General features: G+C 41.1%; 4 protein-coding genes across 6 annotated transcripts; 2 read left to right on the top strand and 2 right to left on the bottom strand.

Moving 5' to 3' along the window:
- Positions 1-7,374: 7,374 nt before the first annotated feature.
- Positions 7,375-8,865, top strand: LOC144701962 (Ubiquitin carboxyl-terminal hydrolase family protein). Its single transcript, XM_078573793.1, has one exon. It carries the CDS (start codon positions 7,657-7,659, stop codon positions 8,743-8,745), a length of 1,089 nt encoding a protein of 362 aa, XP_078429919.1. The 5' UTR covers positions 7,375-7,656; the 3' UTR covers positions 8,746-8,865.
- LOC144701960 (DEAD-box ATP-dependent RNA helicase 37-like) lies at positions 8,795-12,807 on the bottom strand. 2 transcript variants are annotated; one of them, XM_078573792.1, is made up of 7 exons: positions 12,641-12,807; positions 11,566-12,540; positions 11,407-11,490; positions 10,114-10,356; positions 9,804-9,971; positions 9,612-9,725; positions 8,795-9,515 (listed from the first exon to the last, which is right to left on the bottom strand). In XM_078573792.1, exons 2-7 carry the CDS (start codon positions 12,355-12,357, stop codon positions 8,979-8,981), a joined length of 1,938 nt encoding a protein of 645 aa, XP_078429918.1. In that variant the 5' UTR covers positions 12,358-12,540; positions 12,641-12,807; the 3' UTR covers positions 8,795-8,978. The 2 variants fall into 2 exon arrangements, with proteins under 2 accessions (XP_078429918.1, XP_078429917.1); XM_078573791.1 differs by having other exon boundaries at positions 11,566-12,527.
- Positions 12,808-14,854: 2,047 nt separating this feature from the next.
- LOC144701959 (serine/threonine-protein phosphatase PP2A catalytic subunit) lies at positions 14,855-19,232 on the top strand. 2 transcript variants are annotated; one of them, XM_078573790.1, is made up of 11 exons: positions 14,855-15,229; positions 15,860-15,909; positions 16,377-16,460; positions 17,104-17,175; positions 17,434-17,505; positions 17,571-17,611; positions 17,691-17,757; positions 17,850-18,041; positions 18,186-18,275; positions 18,369-18,476; positions 18,752-19,232. In XM_078573790.1, the coding sequence occupies exons 1-11, from the start codon at positions 15,175-15,177 to the stop codon at positions 18,815-18,817; spliced, it is 897 nt and encodes a 298-aa protein (XP_078429916.1). In that variant the 5' UTR covers positions 14,855-15,174; the 3' UTR covers positions 18,818-19,232. The 2 variants fall into 2 exon arrangements, with proteins under 2 accessions (XP_078429916.1, XP_078429915.1); XM_078573789.1 differs by having other exon boundaries at positions 14,858-15,224; positions 15,853-15,909.
- Positions 19,233-19,331: 99 nt separating this feature from the next.
- On the bottom strand, positions 19,332-21,577 carry LOC144701958 (lipid phosphate phosphatase delta-like). Its single transcript, XM_078573788.1, has 8 exons — positions 21,154-21,577; positions 20,982-21,077; positions 20,840-20,914; positions 20,610-20,740; positions 20,244-20,347; positions 20,032-20,160; positions 19,836-19,951; positions 19,332-19,751 (listed from the first exon to the last, which is right to left on the bottom strand). The coding sequence occupies exons 1-8, from the start codon at positions 21,325-21,327 to the stop codon at positions 19,407-19,409; spliced, it is 1,170 nt and encodes a 389-aa protein (XP_078429914.1). The 5' UTR covers positions 21,328-21,577; the 3' UTR covers positions 19,332-19,406.
- Between the last annotated feature and the right edge of the window lie 6,241 nt (positions 21,578-27,818).

Genomic DNA, 27,818 nt, shown 5'->3' with positions numbered 1-27,818 from the left:
TGACGAATCGAACGGTGACACTTGGTGTCACAAAAAATAAAGGCACTAAAATATATTCTAAATTTCATATTTAATATATATTTAATATATGAATGAATACATATTTCAACTTAGAAAAATCATATCTTTATAAATTTAATGTCAAAAAATTCCAAAAAATTATATTCTGACTCAAAAGATTATACTATTTTATAATTTGATGTCAGAAAAAATCCTCAAAAATATTTAAAATGCAGAAAGTTCAGAATATCATTCTAAAACTAAATATAATCATTTTAAGCTTGATAACATGCATATATAATTAATTGAATGCAAAGATTCATCTAAATATGTTCAAATTAAGGTACTAAATTTCCAGTTTATCAAAGAACTAGGTCTGTATCTTTCGAACAAGATGATCAAATCATGTGTATTGATCATATATGTAACTTCTTAGTTCGTAAAGTGAGACATATTAAGCTTCTAAAGTGTGCATCCTATAAATGGTCAGGCATGATTAGCTCCAAGGGTCATACCAAACTGGAAATTGAAGTAAATTATTAAATATTTATTAATTTATTTCATTAAAAGTCTAAAAATATTAAATCTAACTTGTCGGAGAGGTTTCTATTGAGTTCAGCTTTGGTGTGACATATTTGATTGTCTACGGGCACCCACTTTATGAAAATTAGCTTCACGCAGCCTTAGTACACGAATAGTATAGGAATAGGACTTGAATCCACAAGCCTTACTCTACTTGAAGGAGCCAAGTCCTGAATCCACAGAACTAGCTTCTCCAACCCTTGAGTTCACAAGGGGTTGTACTTGAATCCACAAACATAAAGAACTCTCTAGCAAAGAGAGCACTCTGAGTGGAGAAATAACAGTCTCAACAAAAAAATAGACTTCAATCATGCTCCTTCAAGGGTACATGGGGGACACAACAAGTATTGGGTCGTCCATAATGATTGTACCCATGAAATGACAAGTCAAAACATTGAGAAAAACAATTTTGACAAGCTAAAAGAGAGGATAAGCAGCCTGACAGGCGTGAGCAGAGATATCCTACACATTCTGGGGCATGTAAAAGCTGTCAAGAGATATTTGTGTGGCTCAAGAAGATCCTAATAGGACAATACATAAGATATGCAGCTCTTACAAGTTAGAGCAGAGATCTTGGCAAAAGAAGAATATCTGTCAGAGGATTCTGTTAGGTATGAATCTGTCATAAGATCATGTTAGAGAAAATCCTGTCATAGAAAATCGTGTGAGAGGATTTTGAGGGGCTCTAGGTAATTTTCTACAGATCCTGTCAGTTATAGATGAATCTCCTTCTTGGGCCACAAATTGCTAATGGGCCTCAGAAAATGGGCTTCTGGGCTACATCAGAGTTCTTCTTGGAAGGCCAACTTCCAGAACCCATTTCAACCTATTCCTTTATTGAATGTTTCTTCCTTCTCTATTCAATCCGACAGTTCTCCATGAAGAAAGAGAGGTGTGGAGGGAGAAAGACTCCAAGAGTGAGACAAAGGTGATGGATATTATATGGTTGTCAAGCCAATCACACTGCCATGTTAATTTAAGTTCATTGAAAAAATATAGATTCATTCCTATTATCATGAGATATTTATAATGAGGTTCATGAATACAAGTAATGACCTACTGAATTATGATGATATCATAATATAATAATCACTAGTCTTTAAACACATATTCTAAATATTCTCATTCAACGAATAATCGAGATGGATATTGTACTTTGTGGATAAAATAGCCCTACTTACATGTCAAGAATGACTCATTGTGTACTCATTTGAGTGTAAACACTAAGGACAGATGTTAGGTGCCCTTTGGAGAAACAGTTCACTCAATTGATCTTTATAAATTCCTCATATGTATTACGCAGAAATGTCAATCGGGATGATTCATCATGACTATATAAGCGATCCATTGACTTGAGACACCAAGGAGATCTTGTTGATGGGAATCTATGTTTTGACTGCTGCCTACGAGACTCTAATCATGAAATTCAAAAAAGGCTTAGCTCATATGAAATAAGAAATACACTAAGGTGATTGAGTGTCAAGAAGGGGTCATCTGCCCTTAGTATAAGAGGAGATTGATGCAAGGAAGACGATGCAGATAAATTTCTAGAAGGGTAATGAAGATATTTGAGAAGGCATTCTCCACTAACAACAGTTATGCATCTGTACTAACTAATTGACGGATTAGGGTATGACGATTAACCATACCTTAAGTCGTAGGGGAGTGTCAAGTGGATGAATCATTATACATGTACAATAACTGATGACAAACAAGTTTCCATAAGAGAGTTCAAAGACTACTTTATATCTTCTAGAGCACGAGGTGTAGTTTGGCACCCCGCGGGCTGGAAACTTAACCTATCAATTTGGTTAAATTGATCACTTATAATTTTATCTGTATGTTGATATAGAGAATTAATAAGGTTGGTCAATAAAATTTATTGGACCTTCAAAGTTATATAGAGAGATATATCTCTCTTATTGTCGCCACATCCAGATGATAATGACCAAGACTAAAAACAACATCCTCATCATTGAAAAAATGATGAAATCAAGATGATGATGTTGTCTTCAGTGTGTATCAATACTAGAGTCCTACGTCTACATAGTCCTCAAAAGTTTTTGTTGCTCATGTTGACATCAACGTCAACATGTACAATGACCTTTATCGAGGGGAAAAAAAGCCATGATAGAAGGAGGAAAAGAAAACTCATGAATTACGACACTCTACAGTATGATGTGACACAGCCTCCAACACGTGGACTGATCAGATATACCAGAAAATAGGGTTAAATTTTTGTTTTAAAGATATGATTTATTCTACAAATTTTATAATAATTGAGATCAGGTATTGAAAAAATGACTGATGGTCAAATCCATTGAGGTCAGGTATTGAAAAAGTGAATTCATTGAGTTCAAATATATTTCAATTTTTATTGCATTTTTATTTAAATTATTTTATAAAATTTAAATTATATATTATATTTTAAAATTATTTATCTGAAAATTTGGGTTCATTGTGAATTTTATTTAGTGAAAAAATTAAATTTGAAATGAAATACCAACACTCTGGTTGAGTTTGGTTGGGTTTGGTTCAGTTATATTCAATCTAGAATTTTGGATTTTGTAACATGTGTGGGGAATGTTGCAAAAGTGTGTGAACTATTTCCCGTGACAACATATGATTAGTGGAGGAATCTGCACCACAACACGCTGTGTATAAAAAATGGTACAACTTCTCTACATGATGAGTTTTGGATGTTACTAGATGCATTGGAAAGCTATGGATGTAGGCTAGCAAACATAATGATATAGTCTAAGTGAAAAAAAGGAAGATCAGACAAACCTATGTGGAGGTAGTCCCCTGATGAACTTCAGAGCTTCTCTAAATGTCCTTTTAGAAGCCTTAGACCACTTAAACATTCACTCTTGATGACTAAATAATGGACACAAATGAGATTCTGAAGTTATTTTTCACAATGCCAATAAAAAATGGAAAAAAATCTAAGTGCAAAACAATCAAGGGGGGAAGAGAGAATTCAAATAGAAAATTTTGATGTGAAAACATACATCAGTAGAGTCTTATCTAATCAGGATACCAGATATCGGAATATCCAATAATAGATATCAGATATAAATAAATTGTGCAGCATCCTAGCTATTAGCCCTGCCTAAAGTCTCTCTGAAACACTCCAAGTTCTACCTAGAGAACCTCGCCACTTCTCCGAGTGACCATCACCCACCTTTTGACAATGGTAGCACCAACCGCCATTCCACCTTTCACAGGAATTTGATATTTTCTCCAAATTTCCATGATATTGAGAATAAAAAATATGTCATTTCAAACAAGATCAACAATGAGATACACATAATAAACTCATCAAGCCTTCTGTTACTCTCTGTCATTGTACAAGAAGTCATCTACATCATCCGTTGACATCATGCATGGCATTTGTTGGAAGCTAAGAGGGGGGGGTGAATTAGCTTATCTTCTTTTTGTTTACCTAGTTAGGTTTTAAGATTCCTTGATTTGACACTCACCTTCTTTCTCTCAAACACTTAGATTTACTTGGTTCCTCGACCCGCTTAGTGATCGAGTCAATCCAAGGCCCCCCTTCGAGTCCAAATTAGGACTCAGGATAATCTTACTAAGGATCCTCCCTTGTAAGGTACCCTAACCCAACTTACAGAGTTGCTTCTGCAAAGGAGTCTTCCGATGGCACGTCACGTTCTTTGGTGCACGAGCTTCAACCCCGAACCGCCTTCGGGTAGACCGTCACGAACTCTTCCTCGTACGTCCCCTTCCCTCGTCACCGTCACGTCCTTGGTGCCACCAACGTCACCTCCCTGCCTTCTTGATCTTCGTCACCTGTTCACATTAGTGGAAGAAACGATATACCGCTCCCCGTGATTGATCAAAGGTCAATCACCGCTCTCAATGATGTATGAATGACCAAACAAACTAAGATTCAAATGTAATATCAAGATAAATTCTGAAAACCTGTTTCATAAGTACTTTCAAGATCAAAAAATCAATTCCTCTTAATCACTTTCAAAAATAATATCATTCACTTCACTATCCTTCACAAAATCTCATAAAAATCACCACTAACTCAATGATTGTGGAGGAAACTATCACCCTATTCAGTAAATAAATGAATGATGAAAATTAAAAACTTCCCTTATCAATGGAGAAGCACAGCCATACTGATTGTAGGGGAGAAACTTCACAAGAAGCAGCACTTTCTTCTTCAAGAGTAGCACAAGAGAGATGTTTTTCAAAAGGGATACCTCAACCCTTGATCTGAAGGGGTATTTATAGAGGTAGAGGGGTAGATTGTAATTTTCTGAGAATTTCAAAAAAAAATCGAGCTCAAAAGGAGCTGTAATTAATTTTTTATGATTTTTCAAAGTTTTATAGAAAGTTTCCTTAATTAAAAAATTAATTATAGTAATTAATGCTAATTAAAGTAGTTAGGTTTAATATAGGAATTTCAAAAGTCGGAAAAAATACGATTTTTAGAAATAAGAAATGATTTTGGAAAGTCAACCGTCAGACCCGACCTTTGGAATAAATCGAATTTCCTAATTCGATTTTTCGGGTCCAAAGTACATTATATATAAATAATTTATTTCTACACTAAGAGTTGACTTCTGGCGCAGTGGTAAATCGCTTCATTACTGAGGCGGAGGTCTTGGGTTAGAATCTTGTTCTCCCCATATATATATATATATATATTTTTTTTTAATTCAATCTTTAGTAGCGGACCCGACCTCGGATTTAACTGGTTAAATCCGCCCGTCGGGTCCGCCACTAAGGCTAATGGGCTCCGCCCATTTAGGCCTTATTGGGCCCTTCTTAAATGAACTAAAATGCCAGAAATTTATTTCGAAGTCAATTTTGCACTATTTAAAATACTTTTAATTGTTTAAAAATTTCAGAAAAATATTTATAATATTTTTAAAGTTTTTAAAAATATTTCTAAGGCTTCTGAAAATAATTTCAACATACGTTAAATATGAAATGACCTTTTAAAATATTTTAAAGTATTAAAATAACATTTTAATACTTTAAAACTATTTTCAGATATTTTAAAAAACATTTTTCATTCTACCAAGTACTTTATGATTATTCTAGTTTATTTTATAGTTCTAACACATTTAAAAAACATAATCTTAAAATATTCTAAGCTCTAATTATAAATTAGTTTCTTAATTATAAATTCATGATATTAATGTAATTTAGTGTACATTAAAACACAAAAACCTCAACAGCATTTACCGTTGTTGTCGTCATCATCACCATTGTAATAGGCCGACTATGATGACGAATGACTGCCAACCCCTAGGAAGAGATGTAGAGAGCGTGAGAAAGAGAGACCAGATAGATATGTAGAGAGCATGAGAAAGAGAGACAAATAGAGATATATAGAGAGAATGAGATAGAGAGAGAGTGAGAAAGAGAGACATATAGAGATATCGAGAGAGAAAGAGATAGAGAGAGAATGAGAAAGAGAGACAGACAGAGTATGTGAGAGAGAGAGAGAGAGAGAAAATGTGGGTATGTGAGAGAGAGAGAGTGAGAGAAAAAAATGTGTATATGTGAGAGAGAGTGAGAGAAAAAAATGTGGGTATGTGAGAGAGAGAATGTGTGGGTGAGAGAGAGAGAGAGAGAGAGAGAGAAAAGTGTGGTGTGTTGTGTGTGTGAGAGAGAGAGAGAGAGAGAGAGAAAGTGTGGGTACGTGAGAGAGAGTGTGTGGGTATAGTTTTGGATCGTCCTGGACGTGGACGATGGACAGGACGGGACAAATTTTGTCCCGTCTGACGTCCAAATTCAGTCCAGGGACAAAGGACGGTACGAATTTCTGTCCAACGGCAAGAAAACCGTCCCGTCCAGTCCTCCCGGGACAAATTTTTGTCCCGTCAAGGGAAAAAACCATCCCATCCCTCGTCCGGGACAAAAAAACCCATTTTATATAAAATTCCAGGCGACGGGCCCGCCGCCCTCGCGTAGGGCGAGCTCAGCGGAGGGAAGGTATCCGCGCCTGGCATAGGCATCGATGAGAGAGCTTCGGATGAAGAGGTTGCCCTGAGGGCCAGAGCGGAGGAGGGAGACGAGGAGCTGAAGAACAATGGCGGGGGAGGAGGCGGCGGCAAAGGCGAGCGCGGTGGGGAAGGAGAAGCAGTTGTGAAGAACGCCAGCAGAGCCCATGTCGAGGAAGAGGTGGAGGGCGGCAGCGGGATCACCATTGCGGGCGAGCCAGGCCGCCATTAAATTCCAGAGGACGGAGTTGGAGGTGAGCCGAGGAGGAGGGAGGGAGTGGAAGAGGTGCAGGGCTACAGTGGGGAGGCCGCACTTGGAGAAGATGTCCGAGGAGGCCGGCGACGACGAAGCTGCAGGCAGCGAAGCGAGATTTGTAGGCGAGGGCGAGGAGCTGCTGTCCGCCGCGGAGAAGAAGCTGGTTGGCGCAGTGGCGGAGGGCCGCGCCGAGAAGGTAGCAGTGGGGGGGCAGCCCGCATCGCAGCCTTTGCCGGAGAACGTCGGCCATCACAGCGGAGCGCCGCCGCTGGAATATATATTTTGACATATATATTCCAGCCCGCTTTAATTTTAACATATTAATATATATTTTTCTAAGTTTTTTAAGGAAATACATAGGAGAGAGAATGCGAATTGCCATAGCCACGTGGCTACATTTCAACCGTCGGATGTGAATCCGGCAGTTATTCTTCCAGATTCATCCGTCCATCGTCCGAGACCTTCGTCCACGGGACGAAAACTGGCCCATTCGGTGGTCCCCCGGACGAATTTTTGTCCATATTTGTGTCCATATATGTTTGGGCATGTGAGAGAGAGAGAGAGAGAGAGAGAGAGAGAGAGAGAGAGAGAGAGAGAGAGAGAGAGAGAGAGACGTTTCTTCCCGTCCCGTCCCGTCTCTTCCCTTCGCCCCCATAAGGGTACCCCGTACCCATCCCCGGTCCCCGAACCCTACCCCCGCACTCAAGACTTGATACCAGGCAGCACTCCCCCCTCCCACCGATCCTAAACCCCTCCAAACCACACCCTCTCCCTCCCACTTCCGCAGAGCAGAGCAGAGCAAACAAGAGCAAGAGAGCAAGACCGCCGTGACGAATGGCGTCGTCTTCGTCCGCGGCGGCCAAGGTGCGGCTCAAGTGGGTGAAGAACCGCGGCCTGGACCACATCATCGAGCGCGACACCGACCTCAAAGCCGCGTGCCTTCTCAAAGACCACCTCGCCCGCCGCGCCCCCGACCCGGTCCCGGCCCGCGCCCTCGCCCCTCTCCAGAAGCCCCTCGGCCTCACCGTCCCCATCCTCCGCTTCCTCCGCCGCTACCCCTCCCTCTTCCTCGAGCTCCCCCACCCTTCCTACCCCTCCCTCCCCACCTTCTCCCTCTCCCCCGCCGCCGCCCTCCTCCACCGCCGCGAGCTCGCCGCCCACGCCGCCGCCGCCCCCGCCGCCGCCTCCCGCCTGGCCCGCCTCCTCCTCCTCTCCCGCTCCCGCTCCCTCCCCCTCTCCGCCCTCCTCCCCCTCCGCTGGGACCTCGGCCTCACCCCCGACTTCCTCCTCCCTCCCTCCCCCTCCCCCTCCCTCCTCTCCTCCTCCTCCCTCTCCCTCGCCTCCCCCCAACCTCCCCCCCTCCCCGCCCTCGCCCGCTCCGCCTTCGCCTTCCCCATGGCCTTCCCCCGCGGCTACGGCGCCCGCACCCGCGTCCGCGCCTGGATGGACCGCTTCCACCGCCTCCCCTACCTCTCCCCCTACCACGACTTCTCCTCCCTCGACCCCCTCTCCGAGCTCATGGAGAAGCGCGCCGTGGCCGTCCTCCACGAGCTCCTCAGCCTCACCCTCCACAAGAAGACCAAGCGCAACTACCTCCGCCCCCTCCGGGAAGAGCTCGGCCTCCCCGACAAGTTCACCCGCCTCTTCACCCGCTACCCCGGCGTCTTCTACCTCTCTCTCAAGCGCAAGACCACCACCGTCGTCCTCCGCGAGGGCTACCAGAAGGGCAAGCTCGTCCGCCCCGACCCTCTCACCCTCCTCCGCGACGACTTCTTCCACGCCATGCGCACCGGCCTCCTCTACCGCGGCCGCGCCCACGCCCACCTTCCCCTTCTCTCAGATGATGATCAGGATGATGATGACGATGGTGATCAGGATGATGATGACGATGGTCATCAATGTGAAGAGGAGGGGTCTGAGTGATTTGTCAATGGTCGTGGGATGATTTGGAAATTGGAAGAACAGTTGTGTATCATGAAAACGGGAGGCGATTAACTTAAAAGACCAAAAAAAAAAAACCTAGAAAAAAAAAAGGGGGGAAAACTGGTCAGCTAACTCACCAGACGCCACCACAAGTCCGCTCCCACCAAAATTATATCTCCATCCAGATGACGAAAATAGCGCTACTGCTTGCTTGGAGTGATCCCCGTCAAGGGTCAGTCCCAGGCGCTGGAGCCGCCCCCGCCGTAACCGCCACCGCCGCCATAGCCGCCGCCGCCGCCGCTTCCACTGTAACCACCGCCGTAACCGGCGCCACCGCCTCCGTAACCACCGCCGCCTCCGCCGTAGTGGTCGCCGGCAGCCCCGCCGCGGGCACCGTGGTCCCTGCGGAAATCTCTCCCGCCAAAGCGTGCCCCGCCGGAGCGTCGATTTCTGCCACCGCCGCTGTAAGCTGACCTGGCGGCGTAGCGGCTCAGCCACTGTGGGACCTCCTGGTTCGCCTCCTCCATCAAGTCGGAAAGGGCTCGCGCCATTGAGGTGTTGCTCTCGTTGAAGAATGCCGTGGCGAGGCCGCTCTTCCCGGCTCGCCCGGTTCGGCCGATCCGGTGCACGTAGTCGTCGATGTCGTTGGGGAGATCAAAGTTGACCACATGGGCCACGTGGGGGATGTCCAGCCCTCTCGCCGCCACGTCGGTCGCCACCAGTATCGGCGTCAACCCACTCTTGAAGGACCTCAGCGCCTGCTCTCGTTCCTGCGAAGAAATTGAGGGGAAAAAAGAGAGAAAATCTTGATATAACATAGCATAATATTATGGAAAATGAGAAGTCAACGGAGTCAACGCAGGCACCTGCTGGGATCGATCCCCGTGGATTGAAGTAGCGGGGAATCCATTGCTACATAACCAGTACTCGAGCGAATCGGCTCCCTTTTTTGTTTCGACGAAGACCAGAGTCAACGATTGCTGCATCGACCCAAAAATAACAAGACAAAAGAAGATGAGACCCAGAAAAATAGTACTTGTAAAAAATAAATAATCAACCTTCGAATTAGCGCCGCTTGCGCGCTGTGCGTGGAGCAGATCCATGAGGTGGCTCCTCTTGTCCGATTCATGAACGAATTCGACCCTTTGCAAGATCAGATCGGTACTCGAGCCCACCCTCCCCACAGCCAAGAAAATGTAATTCGCCAGAAAATCTGACGCCATCCTCTAAAACCCAAAAAAAGGAAAAATTAAATGAGTAGAATGTCACACAGAAGGAAAGAAGAATAAATATTTTGAAGGAAAGAAAAGAATCGAAATGATAAGAAAATCTTGGAAATGTTGTGTATTTATTAGTGGATGAACTTGCCTGGATCTCCTTGGGAAACGTGGCGCTGAACAACATGGTTTGTCGCACTCCTCGAGGCGGCATGTCCATTTGTTCGACAATCTTCCGAATTTGGGGCTCAAAACCCATGTCCAACATTCTATCAGCCTCGTCCAGACAGAGGAATCTGATAGACTGCAGAGAGACCCTTGCTCTCTCTAATAAATCCACCAAACGCCCAGGAGTGGCAACAAGAATGTCAACGCCCCTCTCCAATTCGCGAAACTGCCCACAAAAAAAGTAATTCCGCGACACTCATGTAAGTTTAATATGAACAGCGCGTGCAATAATGGGCAGGAAACTTTCGGAGATAGAGAACGGTTAAATAAAATTCACAAACTATAACTTTCCACCACCATTAGCAAAGAAACGCTGCAGCAAAAAAAAAAAACTTTGACAGGATGATGAGGAAGGCAAATTATTAGACATTGAACACTTGAAACGAAAATAATCATGTATAAGTTGAAGCAAACAAAAAAACACGAGATTTTCAATACGATAAAGGAGCCATCCAAATAGAAAGTGGTGTCCTCGACAGGAGGGGCTCAAACACGCGATTAAGGGATTTTTTTGAGAGAGAGGGCAACAGAGATGGAGATATTGACAGACAGATTAAGAGCGATAGATATGGGCATTTTGGCAGACAGATAAATAGAGAGTGAGCAATACAGATGGAGATGTTGGCAGACAGATTAAAAGAGAGAGAAAGAGAAGCTGAAAGAAATAGCGACAGAGATTTGAAGAGAAAGAGAAAGAGAGAGAGAACAAAAATGAGAGAGAGTAGAGTAAGAGAGCGCGAAAACAAGACAGAGAGAAAGAGAGAACAAAATTGAGAGAAATAAAAAAAGATAGAGAAAGAGAGAACAAAAATGAGAGAGAAAGAGAGCAAAAAAAGATAGAGAGTGAGAGTGCGAAAGCATTTCCATATAAGAAAGAGAGAAATGGAAGCAAATGCCACAGCATGATTAACCAGCTAGAAATTAAAGCACGGGCCGCATCATCCGACCGGCTACTGGGACGCCAAACAAGAGCACTTTCAACATAATAATTCCATTTAAAAAGAAAACCAAAGTCTATATTTTAGTAATTGACAATCCTAAAGACTAGTATTGTACATGGACAATAAACTGCACTGCTACTAGCTATCGAGACTATTGATCAGCGAGCAAAAAGAAGCCAAAAGCGGCATCAATATAAGTGAAAAACTATGTGTTAGTTCAAAATTTCATAAATTGAAAATAAAAATCGAAATTCTATCCCGAAAAGGCCTAGTACCTGCTGATTAATCGGGGCGCCCCCATAGGCCACCACGACTCTCACACCCGTCTGGTAAGCAAACTTCTTGGCCTCCTCGTGAATCTAGCTCAGACAACAATAACCCATCAAATCACAAGCAAAAAAAAGAAAAAATTAAAAATAAAACAAAAGGCAAACCTGCACGGAAAGCTCACGGGTGGGGGACAAGATAAGAGCCTGGGGATAAACAGTCCTCATGCCTCTGGGCTTCTGCGAAGGAGGCCCTTTCATGATCCCACTAATAATGGGGAAACAGAAAGCCGCAGTCTTCCCAGAACCCGTCTGAGCACAAGCCATCAAGTCTCTCCCGCCGAGGGAAATTGGAATTGCGTGGCGTTGAACTGGGGTAGGCCTTACATACTTGCACCTCCTGATGTTCTCATTCAGCGCGCCGCCCAAATCGATCTCCGCGAAGGTGTTCACGGGCGGCGGCACGTCAGCGCCGCTCGTCTCGACAGGAATGTCCTCGTAAGCGTCGAAGTTGATGCCCGTGTTCTCGCCCTCGAAGGAGGGCTCAGTGCTCTCCTCTTCGTTAGCAAAGGGGTTGACCTCCCGGTCCCTGCCGCGGTCCCACCCGCCGCCTCGCGGGCCCCACGACCCGCCGCCGCCGCCGCCGCCGCCGCCCCGGCCGCCTCCGCCGCCAATTGTCATCCGTTCCATGTCCCGGATGAGCCCGCCGCCGCGGCCGCCGAACGCGGGCTGCCTCGGCGGCCCAGCAAACGCCTCCGCCGTCGTCTGCGGCGCAGCTTGGGTCTCTGACGGCGGCGGCCGATTGCGGAGATGAGGGGGAATGTAAGACGACTTGGCCGGGCGAGGCGGCGCCGACGCGATGTTGTTTGCTGAGACGGCGGAGATGTTGGTGTTGCCCGAAGAACCGGGTCCCGATCCAGACCCGGAACCTTCGACTGCATCAGCCCACGAGCTGCGCATAATTGAATGACCTTCCCGAAACTCTAATCAGGCTCTCGACCGAATCACCGGTGAAAAAACGGAACTCAACGATCGAAACAACCGCCTGCCGTGGTCTTATTCACCATCCAAAGAAACAGTTCCCCGAGTTGCAAGAACAATGGCTGAATCGAAGGGATACGCAACGTAATCTGCGAAAATCAGCTGGAAGGGTGAAATCCCCGCGAGATGTTGTACGAAGATCTCAGTAACCCTGTTCGGAAAATCTGGGAGGAAAATGAGATTTGGAGGGGAAGAGACCTACCCGGGTAGCCCGCTTGGAGAAGAACTGAGCGAGGGAAGAAACCCTAGTCGAGAATCCCAAGGTTCGGAGGGAGGAGAAGAGCCACCCGCGCCGGGCGAAGGAAAACCCTAAAAATAGGCCAGAGAGGGAAAGGGAGAAGCTGGAGAGGGAGAAAGAAGCGAGATAGAAAGAGAAAGCGAGAGAGAGAAGCGTGATAAAGAGAAAACCAGAGACGAGATTTCGGAGCGAGAAAATCCCTCTAAAAATACCAAAAATTACCCAAATTGTACAAATATCTTCCCGGATCCGAGCCCTCTTCTGGACCCGTTATGCCTTCTATCCGAACATAATTCAAAACAATAGGAATGAATTATTGTAATGTCCTAAACTAATTTTTTCAAATTTATTAGAGGCCAATGTTTAAAACTATCAAGAAAACGGTACATAAGCAAATAAAAGTGAGAATAGGACGAAATGATGCCTAGACTTCTCTCTATATATGGCCCGGTCGGTTAAGTCCTGTCAAACGAAAAGCATAAATTAAAATAAAAATAATATTGGGTACAACGGAAAAGTTAGATTCTACAGTTTTATAATAATAAATTTCGGGACTACCTATAATAATTGAATTTTATAATATAAATTTCAATTATTTGGGCAAGCGGACTGAATATAAATAAAGATAATAAGGGGCAAAATGGAGAATAATAGATATCAGGAGTATCTAAAATAATTGGATTTTACATTATGTAAAATCTCTAAATGTATCAATTACATTGGCGAGCGGACATAATATGGGCCTTTAATCATAAGTCAAAACAATTAATGGGTAGATTGAAACATTTTGATTCTTCATTAATAGTAGATATCGGGATTATAGGCGATAATAATTGGATTTCAAAAGAAGTAAAATTGCTAAATGTAATATTTATATAGGCGAGCGGGCCGACTATGGGACCCTAACAAAGGGTAAGTACTAGCGTAAATATAGAAAATAATGGGTAAAACAGAAAAATAGCAGACATCGGCATTATCTTAATAATTAAAAACACTAAATGTTCAGCAAACGGGAATAAAAATAATAATGGGTGGAATGAAACTTAGATTCTTCAGTGCTTGGATTTTCTAATAATAAATTTCTATTTTTAAATGGGCGAGCGGACTGAACATAGGACAAACTCTGTCGATGCAAAAGCAAAAATATAAATAAAGATGATAAGGGACAAAATAAAAATAATAGATATCAGGTTTATCTACAACATTTGGAGTTTACAGAAAGTAAAATCGTTAAATGTTTATATTTACATGGCCGGACGGACTGAATATGGGCATCTAAGCATAAATAAAAACAATATTGGGCAGAATAAAGACATTAATACTTCATTAATCATAGATCTCGGGATTATCGATAGTAATTGGATTTCACAATAAGTAAAATCGCTAAATCTAATATTAATAATTGGACAAGCTTTATCGAAGGAAAAGTACAATGGTAAAAAAACAAAAATGGGTAAAACAGAAAAATAGTGGAAATTCGCACTATCTCAATAAACAAATAAGCTTAACGTTTAATAATGGGTAAAACAGAAAAATAGTGAACATCGGCACTATACTAAAAAATAAAAACGCTAAATAACAATAATGGGTCAAACGAAAAAGAACAGGTAAAATTGCACATTATGGGCTGAAATGGGCCGAAAGTTTAAGCCCAGAATGGGTAAAAGAGGTGAGAAGATAAAGGTATAGGCGCAAATACAGGGAATAAATGGTTCAATAATGGGTACAAACAGAAAAATATATAAGTAGGGTTCAATAAAGGGTTCAATATATACAAACAGAAAAATATAAAAGCTAAATGTTCAATAATGGGTAAAACAGAAAAATATTTACGTAGGGTTCAATAAATTGTTCAATATATACAAACAGAAAAATATAAAAGCTAAATGCTCAATAATGGGTAAAACAGAAAAAAATAGTGGACATCGGCACTATATTAAAAAATAAAACGCTAAATAATAATAATGGGTGAAAAAATAGTGGACATCGGTACTCTATTAAAAAAAATGCTAAATAATAATAATAGGTCAAATGAAAAAGAACAGGTAAAACTGCTCATTATGGGCTGAAATGGCCCGAAAGTTTAGGCCCAGAATGGGTCAAAGAGGTAGAGAAGATAAAAGATATAGGCGCAAATAAAGGGAAGGAAGGGTAAAAAGAAAATGTACGATTCGTCGAGATCGGCTCTTGGCGACCGCAGAGAGCGTTGCGCTGCCTTTTCCCCCGTCTCCATCCCCGATCCTGCAGAAGTTCTTCTTCCTGTTCTTGGCGAGGGGCGACGAAGAAGAGGAGGCGGGGGGACGAAGAGCAAGCGAGAGCGCCCGATCGGCTAGGTTTTCTCCCGGAATCGCGGCGAAATCGCGCGAATAAACGGCCGGTTAGGGTTCTTCTGGTTTCCGGAAGTGGCATACGCTTTCAATCTCTTGCAGTCTTGTTTCCGGCGCTGGAAAAGATGAGCGTGGCGAATCCGGTGGCGTCCGACTCCCGCGGCAACTTAGATGAGCAGATTTCGCAGCTCATGCAGTGCAAGCCTCTTTCCGAGCAAGAGGTTTGGTTCTTCTGTGTTTTGGATTTTGGATCTTTGTTTTGCGGTTTTTTCCTCTCCCGGATGGTTGTGTCGGTTTTATTATGGCGTCGGCGGTTTGTTTTTTCTTGACTTTGGTGTGGACGAGGAATTTCGTGATGCGCGCGCATCCGATGTTTGTATTCGTCTGTTTCGTCGTTCTTTGAGGTGTGCTCTTCCGCGATCTCAACGATTTTGCTCTCGTTTTTTGCTTCTTCGACGGCGAATTGGGGGCGTCCTGGCATTTCTAGGGTTTGCGACGAAAAACTAGGTTTGGGATCTTTTATTCTTTGTTAGCGCAGATTCTTCTTTGCTTCGTTTTGTGCTATTGAAATGCGACATCTTTAGGTGAAAGTCGGTGGATTATTCTTCCATCACGGATTGTTCTTCCTTTTGTGTGCGTTGTGTTTTATAAAAGTTCTAGTCATTTATGAAAGTTCCCGACTCGATAACCCAATAATTAGTGTCTTATAATCATGCGGATTTTAATGTCTAATCGTGAGAAGTTTTTTCTGATTTTAATATTCGTTCAAGCCGGTCGCTTGTCCTCGAAATCATTATCCCCATATCGTGGTTGGAGAGAATTTTTTATTTATACTTTTTTTGGGACCAGGTCAGAGTCTTGTGCGAGAAAGCCAAAGAGATCTTGATGGAAGAAAGCAACGTCCAGGTCAGTTTATTTATTGTTTTTCTCGCGTAGTTAAGCCTTTCTACTCGAATTATTTTTTGTGCAGACGATTTTTCTCTTCCAAAATTTCTGGGACTAAGATCCGTCATGTAATACTAACAGTATTAACCCATTTAATGATTATTATGTATACTCTCAGCTATTTTGGGTGTCTGATTCGGTGTTTATTATTTTAATTGGGCGATTCTTACGGTTGTAAGTGTTAACATCCATAGTTTTCCGTTGGTTTGATCGTGTTTCTAAGACCCTCTGTATCAAAGTAGATGCCTTTCCGTTTCTAGTCTCACAGTATTTGTGGTTCAGGCGTCACAGTCCTCATGAATAACAGGATTTAATGTTAAAGGCTTGTTTTTCTTTGCTTGTCCCTCCGGAAATTTGTTTTTCAGTTTTTATCATCTTAATGGTTAAGTTTTCTACCAGTCTGATGTTATGTGTTATGTCGGATTCAGCCTGTGAAAAGCCCTGTGACAATATGCGGTGACATCCACGGCCAGTTTCACGACCTCGCAGAGCTTTTCAAAATCGGTGGCAAGGTATATTTTGCATTGTGCACTTTATTGTATGATCTCCTATTTTCAGCAAATATCCGTTTGTTGTTATCAAAACTGTCTGGCATTTTTTAGCCCCGCATAGGCCCTTTAAATTTATCATGTGTTTTCCCCTGTCCACTATATGGTCGTTTTATTTTGGAAATGTCTTGAGATTGGCATATTTTTTATTCAGAAATGATGCTCCTTGAAACTTTTGTAGTTATTTTGATTTGGATTATCTAATTGAAGTCATTTGTATTCCTCAAATCACTGGTGTGAGTTTAGTGAACTGTCACAAAGATATCGTTGCTCTGTGATCCAAATATTTAGACTACACAGGACAACACCAATCCAAAAGTTTCTGGCTGTCTCTTTTTTGTTTGATGAATTTTATTTTTTCAAATAGATCCTGATCCTTAATTTTTTATGAGTGAATAATCAAATGGTGTGCATTCGTTTATTCGTATAATAACAGATTCGCTGTTGTACTTAAATGTGTGATCCTTCATTTCTGTCCAATGGAGCCGAGATACTAAATGACCTCAGTTCGGGAATAGCCTTTCCTGTGTCCATTCATTTAATATTGTTTTCTTCTGATTGCAATGGATTATGGTTCAGTTATCGGATTTTTTCCCCCTGATTACAGTGTCCAGACACAAATTACTTGTTCATGGGGGACTACGTCGACCGTGGATATTACTCTGTCGAGACTGTCACTGTAAGGATCTGATTTTTCTAATCTACATTTAAGGATGCATCCATATTTTCCTTTTGGATGTGAAATATATTTCGTTTTTTATTTAATGACCTGCTACTTAGAAACGATATAGGTTTCATTGATAAACAATAGTTATTCCATCCTTCTATCGTCATTGTATTTGCTTGAAGCTCGAAGAATAACAATTCATAGCATTTTTTGCATTTTTGGCTTAGGTAGTTAAAGAATAACAATACGTGTTTTCCCTCTCTCTTTCAGCTTCTTGTCGCCCTGAAGGTGCGGTATCCCCAGCGGATCACAATTCTCAGGGGAAATCATGAGAGTCGACAGGTGGCTTCCTTTTTCTTAACATTTATGGCTATTTTATATATTGATGCATTTCTTGTTGCCTGCAGATCACGCAAGTGTATGGTTTTTATGATGAATGCCTGAGAAAGTGAGTACAATTTTTTTTTGACAGCAAAACATTTTTCTTATTTATGTGCAACTAAAATTCTTATTTATTTTTCTTACAGGTATGGAAATGCCAGCGTGTGGAAGACATTTACAGATCTATTTGATTATTTCCCCCTGACGGCATTGGTTAGTCCTTTGACTCTGATTTTTTATATTTGTTGTCCACCATTTAAAAGTTAAACGTCTTTGAAATGTCATGTCACATGTTCTCGGCACAGGTGGAGTCTGAGATATTTTGCCTTCACGGGGGGTTGTCACCATCTATTGAGACTCTGGACAACATTAGAAACTTCGACCGTGTTCAAGAGGTTCCTCACGAGGGCCCAATGTGTGATCTTCTATGGTCGGATCCCGATGATCGTTGTGGCTGGGGTATATCGCCCCGCGGCGCCGGATACACGTTTGGCCAGGTAAAATTCCGTTTTTCCCATGGGTTAAATCGTCCATTTTCCAAAAAAAAATTCCTTCCCACCTCATAAAATATAATGACTAACATCGTCTGATTTCCGGGAAAAGAATATGGTGACCTGTTGAAGTTAAACTAAAATTTTCAGGATATCTCGGAGCAGTTTAACCACACGAACAGTCTGAATTTGATCGCCAGGGCTCATCAATTGGTGATGGACGGATACAACTGGGGTCACGTAAGCGACATTCTTTTTTTCCAATTTTTTTTTTCTGGGCAGCCTGTGTATCATTTAATTCCATGCATGAAAATGATGGCTTTTGGTGTACAGGAACAAAAAGTGGTGACAATTTTCAGCGCCCCGAATTACTGTTACCGCTGTGGCAACATGGCTGCCATCTTGGAAGTTGACGACTCCAAAGCCCATACCTTCATCCAGGTATATTTCTCTCTCCATTTCTCTCCCTATCTCTCTCTACCCACCTTTCTCTCTCTCAAATATTTATTTATCTTTTCATATTCGTATCTGTATCTGTTTTTCTATCTCATCTCTGTCTGCCTTTCATTTGTCATCTATCTTTCTATTTCCATATATTTCATCCTCCTATCTCCGTTTCTCAATATCTCAGACTCTTTGTATCTCTCTCTATCTTTCCTTAGATCCTATCTATCTATCTATCCCTTCTCATGGTTTTGTGATTATTCTTAATGCAGTTTGAACCGGCTCCAAGAAGAGGGGAGCCAGATGTGACTCGACGGACACCGGATTACTTCTTATGAGAGCGGAAAGCCGGCGGTTGGCCGTTAGATCTGCCGCCTCCACCGACGGGCGGACTGACGGACGGCTGAGATCTGCCGGATGTGATCAAAGACAAAAATTAGGACGACGACGTGTGGAGGAAGTCAACACTGCGGCCCTCTATTCATTCTCAGACGCGAAAATTTCCCCTGGAACCTCGCTCCATTGTTTCCCTCTCCTCTCCCATCTTCATCCAGGCCACCAATCAGAGATCATCGTCTTCCTTAACATGTATCCTCGTGATCAGACCCCCCCCACCCTCTTCCCCCTTGTTTTATTTCCCTTTCTTCTCCCTCTCCTCTCTCGCCTTCTCTCTGTGTTCTTCATTGCTCTGTCTTTTCTCTGTTTTTCTGTGTTTTTCTGCCGTTTTTATTCATTCCGTGTTCGTGTCCAGAATACATGTTCATGTCTTCGCTGACAGAGATGGGTTGGGATGGAATGGCTCGGCCCACATGCATCATTTGAAAAAAGCACTCCACCTTTTTCAACAAAAGCTTTGCTTGGTAAGCGCTGCCTTGCTCACCTCGATTCCTCAGACAATGCAATGCTCTGAACACTCTAGTTTGAAGTTCAGAAGCCGTAAAGGGAATACACGGGAGGGGCCAAGTGAATCACGGACCAGGCTAGACCTGCATACTGGGCGAACCGGATGCCGGTATCCACATTGACGTACCCACTTTGACTGCTGCCTGTCTTCCCATTGTCTTTTGGGTTGATCAGTCTGGGAACATAGCAGGATGATCTGGCAGGAATGGAGAGGGTGGTGCAAAGAATGGGCAGCAACCACTTGGCCAGGGCCTTGCTGCAGAGTTTGGCGAGAAGAATGACGGGTAACCCCAGAATTGTCCTTCCGGCCAGCACCTGAAGAGATATATCCGTCGTGCCACTGCCCAAGCTCTGCTGCACGCCCATCACCTTAACAATCCAACAAACTTGAGTAAAAAAACCATTGGCGGAAAACTGAAGAGAAGAGAAGGAAGAGGGAAGAGCATTGCTTACAATACCAAAGACGACCCCATTGAAAGCCGTGTGGTACTCGAAGCTTGGCGTGAAGGACTCGGGCGTCGGGTAAGCAAAGCAAAGCAGCAGAGACAGCCCAGCCCAATAAGGAATAACTGCCATTTCATCAGCTGAGTTAGAGAGAGAGAGAGAATGGTAGTGAATTTGATAGGGCAGGGGCTGCTAGCTAAAGTACCATCGTGCCCGGAGACGAGGAATTCGTCCACGTAGGCATGCACATAGATCCAGAGTATGAGGATGACGATTCCAAGGCATGTTCCAGCCAGCACATCAATTATGCTGTGCATGCCCAGGTACACTCTTCCTGCGGATCAGGATATTTGTGGGATTTTATGAGTTTTTGAGGTGTGGGTATGCGTTCATGGCTTGAGAAGAGCTCATCTTTACCAAAACCGATGAGCAGGACCAGCAGAACGGCTAGGAAGGTCGCCATGGCAAGGTAAATGCCATCTTTATGGAGGCCGTTTACTGCCATGTAATGAAGCAAGAATCTGCAATGAAACAGAAATAATGACCTGGTGTGAGACAAACTTGACAGTATTGTGGAAATGGAGTGCAAAATATTTCATTAATGACAGGATTTGTTTCCAAAACATATGAATTCGAATCAGTTTTATTATTTTCCAGGTAAAAGGTGATAAAAATTAATATGAACTCGATAGATAATGTTTTTTTTTTGATAATGGACAATGTTTATCCAAAACATATGAACTAAGATTGAATTATTGTCAAGATTGAATGTAGGTATTGTACCCGGAGAGGCAAACTGTGTTGAGAGCGTGAGAGGAGGGAAGACCGTATTCCGTGGCATTATCTTCCTCTTCTTTGGTCGCTGTAATTCTTCTGACAGGGGGAGATCTGGGTCTTGGGGCCGACGCCATGTCCTTGAATTTCCAAATTAACCCACAGACTATAACCATTACGATGTTGAAATCATTGAATCTGTACAATTTTCCATGAAAATGATGATAATCGAGCATCACCTTAACTGAATTCCCAATATACACGCAGAAAGCCATCAAAAGCGTCATCTGTCTGGCCAGCCTTCGATGCTCACTCTGTCAGAACGCCACCCAAATTCAGAGCTATGGAGAACAAAGAATAAAATCTATCAGGAAATCTCACCCAAAATAACAGGGGAAGAAAACCCGTGTAGAAAGGAACAGAAACGATGAAGCAGATGGCGGAGAAGAAGGCGTCGAGGAAGGCATGCTGCCATATCTGCGATAACCCCACGATTTCATCATGATCTGATAAAAATTACAGAGAAAAGGGAAGAGTAATGGCGATCTATTACCTGGATAGAGAGAATGAGCGAAGTTTCAGCGTCCACTCTGTGGGAAATCCATGGCCGAACCAGAGATCTGATTTTCCGGGTGAGCCCTAGCGTTGAGGATAACACAATCCAAGCCATGATTGAGAGCAACGAGAGGACTTGCCAAAGGAGGACGCCATCGCCACGAGCACCCATCTCTGCTCCACGAACAAATTCCTGAAAATTTCCCCAATTTCTTCGTTGAAAGGGGTCGATCGGCGGAATTTCGCTTCAATGTTCGTCTGCCGTCGTCTCCTCGACTGGGGAAAATGGATGAAACTTCAACGATCGTTCATGGGTCGGCTTCAAATCGTAGTCATTGTTCATTGAACCCGCCACGAAGGTCAGCGCCTGCTCATGCCAACTCAAGCGACCTGAAGTCGTATCTGACGTCGCTTTCTGTCGCACTGCAGTCTCACAGTAAATACAGAGAAAGAAAGAGATACATATATTGAGAGAGAGTTGTATATATCGAGAGAGAGAGATAGAAGGGCTTTAAAATTAAAAACTTTCATTATCTAAAAAGACAATGAATTAAATGTATTAATGAGGATGGATAATAAAAATAATTTGATTTGGTGGGGGTTTTTTTATTGCTTCGATGAGATCTAGGCTAACTTAGGTGGGGCTTGAGGATTCTGCATTGTCCTTTCGGGTGGCCTGGTCCATCAGCCAATAGATTAACAACTTGATGTGGAGATTGTGGTAAGATTAATGCACTTGGTCTTAGCCAGAAGGCCGAGAAAGGTATATTAATGCTAAAAAATCACATGTTATAAATGTAAACTCGCGCCTGAATCTTCATCTGAATCTGAACGCCCCCCCTTGTAAACTCGCCCCTGACTCTTCATCTTCATCTTCATTTCTTGCTGTGTCGCTTCTGCTCATAAATTGCTCCTAAGTATTAAAAATCTCATGCCTGAATCTTCATCTGAATCTGAACGCGTTTATCTGCTTAGAAGCATGGTAGTTTCAAGCATATTTAGGGGAATTTGAGGTAAAATACTGAATAAGAAAATAAGTATTATTTTATGGGTTTTTGCCATTTCGTGAAATGTTTATCGACATCTTTTTCAAAAATTAGATTTTTACAAAATTAAGTTTGTTCATGTTTCATACAAAAATAACCGCAGTCCAGCCACAGGCAAAACTTGCCTAAGTGGCTAGCTTGTGTTTTTTGCACAAAAAAGGTAAGTCTTTGTTTAAGGCTTTTGAATAGGCTCCAAACCTTTATATGTCCAATAGAAAATATTATTAGCTTTGTATGTCCAAATTTTTATTAATTTCAAAAATATATTTACCATTAGTAAACTTTAATTCCCCATCGTCACTATTTCTAAAGCATTTCATCATATCTCATGTCACTTCAATAGTACAAACAATAATGTCTCTATCATTAATACATATTTGAATCCTTGTTAATTGACAAATCTTCACATGGTTCATGACGATATTGATGGCGTAACGGTTGGCGAGTTCCAAACCTTAACCAATATGACTTAATTACCCTCAATGTTATTAAATATACATCATGATGTGTCTAGGCAATGGGATCCAAGAAATCTTCCAAGGTACTTCTGTATGTTTATTGTAGGAACAGCCTGTTTCGGATTGTCCCGGACGTGGACGATGGATGGGACAGGATGAATGTCATCTATCCGACATCCGGATTCAGTGCAGGGACAAAGGACAGAACGAATTTTTGTCCGACGGTTAGAAAACCGCCCCGTCCAACCTCCGGGGACAAATTTTTGTCCCGTCCAGTCCTCCTAGGATGAATTTTCGCCGCATCCCTTGTCCTGGAGGAAAAAATTCCATTTTATATTTTTAATATATTAGTATAGATTTTTCTAAGTTTTTAGGGAATTAGGGAGGAGAGAGAATGCGAAGGGCCATATGTACAATTATTTCTGAGCGGCATCTGTTTGCGCGCACGTAAAAAAAATAGGGACTTTGATGCAAATTGTTATTGCAAGTCCACATGGCTACATCTCAACCGTCAAATGTGAATCCGACGGTTTTCTGTCCTGATTCATCTGTCCAACATCCAACACCTCCGGATGGATAATGTTTTTGTCCCATGGGCCAAAAATTGTCTCGTCCGATGGTTGCCGGGACAAATTTTTGTCCCAAAACTCGTCCATATCTTTGGAGGGGAGGATTTCTTTCGTCCCGTGACGAAAAAATCATCCCGTCTGTGTCCCTGCACTATAGGAACAGGTCATGAGGATTCATAGACTATGAAACAATGTTAGGGCGAGTATGGCACTGACTAAAATGGATATTACAGTGGGTCGAAGGCCTTTTTCAACTCTTATAAGCTCGTGACTTGATGATTAATGTATGAAAAATTATGGAGATTGTCATTTTGGATTTTTCATCTATGGAGGTATGTGTAGCACTGACTAAAATGGATATATAAGGATTCATGAAATGAACCAAGCAATCTGTTACACTCAGGTCACCTCCAATCTTTGTGCCTCATAACACAGCAATGCCACTTACCAACTCTGGAACACTTTAGACTTACAAAGTTTAATTACGAATAACCCTTATATATCTAATTTACATTTTTAAAAAAAATTTATAATATTTCTTAGGTTCATCAGTAACTATTATAAATAATTATATCGTTCCCTTAATTTCATTTCATTTTATATCCCCATCACAAACTATATACAACTTTTTTATACATGTATCTCATAGTATTGCCACCACTGTTTAGATACCTCAAATTCTCTACCTGTTTGTACCATCAAATACATTTTTTAGTTTTTTAGCTTACTCATAAAAAAATATTGAATGAGATCAACTAATATCATAACATCATCATCTTATTTAATATGGTATTTATTTTTATCCACCACTGTTTCAAATTCTCTACCTGTTTGTACCTTACTCATAAAAAATATTGAATGAGATCAACTAATATCATAACATCATCATCTTATTTAAAGATACCTCAAATTCTCTACCTGTTTGTTGAATGAGATCAACTAATATCATAACATCATCATCTTATTTAATGTATTGCCACCACTGTTTAGATATATTGAATGAGATCAACTAATATCATAACATCATCATCTTATTTAATATGGTATTTTTTTATAGTATTGCCACCACTGTTTAGACTCAAATTCTCTACCTGTTTGTACCATCAAATACATTTTTAGTTTTTATTGAATGAGATCAACTAATATCATAACATCATCATCTTATTTAATATGGTATTTATTTTTTATACATGTATCTCATAGTATTGCCACCACTGTTTAGATACCTCAAATTCTCTACCTGTTTGTACCATCAAATACATTTTTTAGTTTTTTAGCTTACTCATAAAAAAATATTGAATGAGATCAACTAATATCATAACATCATCATCTTATTTAATATGGTATTTCTTATTTTTATGAACATGCCCACCTCACCTTCCATATTATTAATTAGATTGTAGAAATTATATTGATAAATGGATTCACTATATTTTGGTTATTTTGAAATATATCTTCCTAAATAACTATAATTCCTGAATATTGTGGAGCGGGGCAGAGGTGCAGTGGGAGTCACATAAGAAATGTGGAAGCATGAATTAAATACGGTGATAGGGCAATTAGAGGAGCCCCAATGCATGAAAATAAATAATAGTCCCTGAATTAATGAAATAATTACATTAATTATGATGAGATCATATTATAATTATCACTTGTGTTAAGCACATATTCTAAATGTTTATATTCTAATGATATTCAATATGAGCATTTGAATATATAAAAACAATAGCGCTAAATGATCCTACTTTTATGATAAGTATGGTCATCATTTTACCGTTCATATGGAGATGATAAGAACGGATGGTGTATGTTATTTAGAGAAATATTTCAGTGAATCGATCCAAATGAATCCCTAAACATCCATTAAGTTGGCTTAGGTCATGTTTGAAATCGTAGTCCTTAGAAACTAGGAGTCTCTAATCATATAATGCAAATCAGCCTTAGCTTAGATATTGAAAATACAAAAAAACAATGGAGTGGTCAAGATAATAAATTCCATCTTTCGTATAAGAGGAGATTGACAAGAGGAATAAGATACATTAAATCCCAGGCCAGCATAATGAAGGTAGCAGAGGGCTCTAATAATCTTAGTTGAGCATCAATAATCATTAATACCATGATAGTTTATTATTAATTTCATGTATTTGTCCGCTTTTCTTTATTAAAATGATCATAAATGCCTGTCATTAAAGCTTAAAATGAATTATTACATTTTATAATGGTATTCTGTTTTTTCATGATTTGACGGTATTTTAACAAAACACTGTCAATTTTTCACATAAAAATTACTATATAAACCAAACATACCTTTGGATTTATTTAATATGCGTAGGTTTTTATTATATCTTTATAATGATAGTGCTAATTCTCTGATTTTGAGAATTTTCACAAAATCATAAATGATTCTCAATCTATTATAGTCCATGTCATGGTCTAATTCATTAAGATAACAAATGATTCTCAATGTTGGAAAAAAAAATGTAGTTTTACTGTTTTCAAGTATATGCGGTGCCATGGGATTGGACACACGAAAAATTAACTCAATAATTCTTACTTTTTGACAGAATTGAGGACACGTGATTGAGTCTGATTAATTGCGTGTATGTTTTTTCTAATTATTTGAAATTTTGTCTTAAAAGAGGGCACTTTTCGACGCATCAATGTAGCCTTTTTTAGTACATTTTTTTTGGCGTGGAATATTTGGGAAACCTGATGATTCCTCATCATGTAAGAAATTTGTGACATGGGGAGACAAAAGTTATGGGCCCATATTTTTCCAACTTCAAATGATAATGGCTGTTCAGAACAAGCTTTGTCCTAAAATTTTAAGGATAGTTTTCTCTTTACTTCCAATATATATCCAAAGTTTCAGGTATATACACAAACCCCTCGCATATATATGTAATGAACAGACCCTTGGATTTTTTTCAATCATGATTTATCCAATGGTTTGTTCATTCAAAATATTCTTTTAGGATGTTCTTGAATTCCACAAGTGAAGGGTTGACGGAGTGATGTCTAAATCATTATGTGAAGAGAAAGCACATCTACATATTATGAGAACATGATGATGGGGTTGATGTGATCTTTGTCTTTTTTAGACTCATGTTTGTTTTTTTAGGTTACCATTGTTGAGGATAAATTAGGTTTTCATCCTTAAGTACACGAACACCAACTCCACCGGTTTTGGGCATGTCTCCACATTCATCTTTGTCACCACCGCTGACAATAGAATCCACATCACTTACCATGTCACGGCTGATTGAAATATATGTGGTTGGCAAGAAAATCACACATTCCATATTTCATTCATGTTCATTAATATAACATAATTATTATATTGCATGTGTAATGCTCAATGAAGTCTATGAATATATGCTCCAACATTGTGCATTATGTTGGCATCGTAATATGGAAATCATAAGTCTTTAAGGATGTGTTCTAAATATTACTATTTGAAGGATACTCAGAAGGATGTCAAAGTATTTGGATAGAATAACACTATCTAGCCTCACTCATCTGACAAGAATGACCGACCCCATAGCCAGTGGTGTGGAAATGCTATGGATAGATAGTGGGCGCTCTTTTGTAGACAGATTTCACTGAATTGATTTCGTTAAAGCCTTCCGCTGTGAATTGATTTGCGCTTTTCATCCATCAGATCAAGGACTCCAAATTGTACTTCTTATTTTCAACCATCTCCACGATAATCTCTTGGTGAAACTCATCCACTCACATCATTCATATCACTACGATCAACTATCACCTAGCATTGCCTAAAAACTAGCTGAGGTATTTAATTGTCAGCGATTTGATGCAAATATGTGTGGCCAGCAAGCCTATCACACATTCCACATCTCATTCTATGTCCATTAATATAACATATTCATTATAGTGCATGTGTGATGCTTATAATGAAGTCCATGAATACATGATCAGATTTAGTGAATTACAATGAGATCGTAATACATAGATCACAAGTCTTTTAGCATGTGTTCTAAACATTTCTATTCGAAGGATACGCGAGAAGGACATCGAAGTATCTTGATAGAATAACACTATATAGCCTCACTCATATGACAAGTATAGTCGGTCTCGTAAGCATTAGTGTGGAGACCCTAAGGATAGGTAGTGGGTGCTCTTTAGTGGGAAGAGTTCTTTAGTGAGAAGGACATATGTACAAATCCTTGAATGGTATTATATCGAACTGTCAATCAGGTTGATTCATATCACGGTTGTGTAAGTGGTCCTTCGACATGAGACACTAAAGACGTCTTGTGGATGTACGGTTGTACTTTGACTATGGCCAACGAGTCTCCAATGATGGGATTCTAAATGGCTTTAGTTCGGATGACTCAAGAAGTTCACGAAGACGATTGAGTGGTCAAGACGTGATAGTCCACCCTCAGTATAAGAGGTGATAGTCAAGGAAGATGATGCAATGAAGTCCTTGGCCAAGGTAGTGAAATATCAGAGAAGAGTTCTCCGATGATTTTTGAATGCATCAGTACTAAATCGGATGACCGATAAGGGTTTGATAGTTGACCATGCCCTAAGTCGTCCAAGGAGCGTCAATTGGGTGAGAAATTA

This window comes from Wolffia australiana, chromosome 4 (assembly GCF_029677425.1).
Source record: "Wolffia australiana isolate 7733 chromosome 4, ASM2967742v1".
NCBI classification, from domain to species: domain Eukaryota; kingdom Viridiplantae; phylum Streptophyta; class Magnoliopsida; order Alismatales; family Araceae; genus Wolffia; species Wolffia australiana.
The sequence above is the reverse complement of the archived record's forward strand: the minus strand, read 5'-3'. Positions and strand labels throughout refer to the sequence as shown.

Bases quoted from the DNA above. Each gene is read 5' to 3' on its own strand.
- LOC144701958 (XM_078573788.1), bottom strand. From the start codon at position 21,327: ATGGGTGCTCGTGGCGATGGCGTCCTCCTTTGGCAAGTCCTCTCGTTG. The intron at 19,952-20,031 runs GTACTTTAGCTA...ATGAAATGGCAG, and splicing joins CCTCGTCTCCGGGCACGATG to TTATTCCTTATTGGGCTGGG. The intron at 19,752-19,835 runs GTAAGCAATGCT...TGGATTGTTAAG, and splicing joins ATGGGGTCGTCTTTGGTATT to GTGATGGGCGTGCAGCAGAG.
- LOC144701959 (XM_078573789.1), top strand. From the start codon at position 15,129: ATGAGCGTGGCGAATCCGGTGGCGTCCGACTCCCGCGGCAACTTAGAT. The intron at 17,612-17,690 runs GTGAGTACAATT...TTTTTCTTACAG, and splicing joins TATGATGAATGCCTGAGAAA to GTATGGAAATGCCAGCGTGT. The intron at 17,758-17,849 runs GTTAGTCCTTTG...TTCTCGGCACAG, and splicing joins ATTTCCCCCTGACGGCATTG to GTGGAGTCTGAGATATTTTG.
- LOC144701962 (XM_078573793.1), top strand. From the start codon at position 7,657: ATGGCGTCGTCTTCGTCCGCGGCGGCCAAGGTGCGGCTCAAGTGGGTG.
- LOC144701960 (XM_078573792.1), bottom strand. From the start codon at position 12,357: ATGCGCAGCTCGTGGGCTGATGCAGTCGAAGGTTCCGGGTCTGGATCG. The intron at 11,491-11,565 runs GTTTGCCTTTTG...TGTCTGAGCTAG, and splicing joins CCCGTGAGCTTTCCGTGCAG to ATTCACGAGGAGGCCAAGAA. The intron at 9,726-9,803 runs GTTGATTATTTA...GGGTCGATGCAG, and splicing joins CAAGCGGCGCTAATTCGAAG to CAATCGTTGACTCTGGTCTT.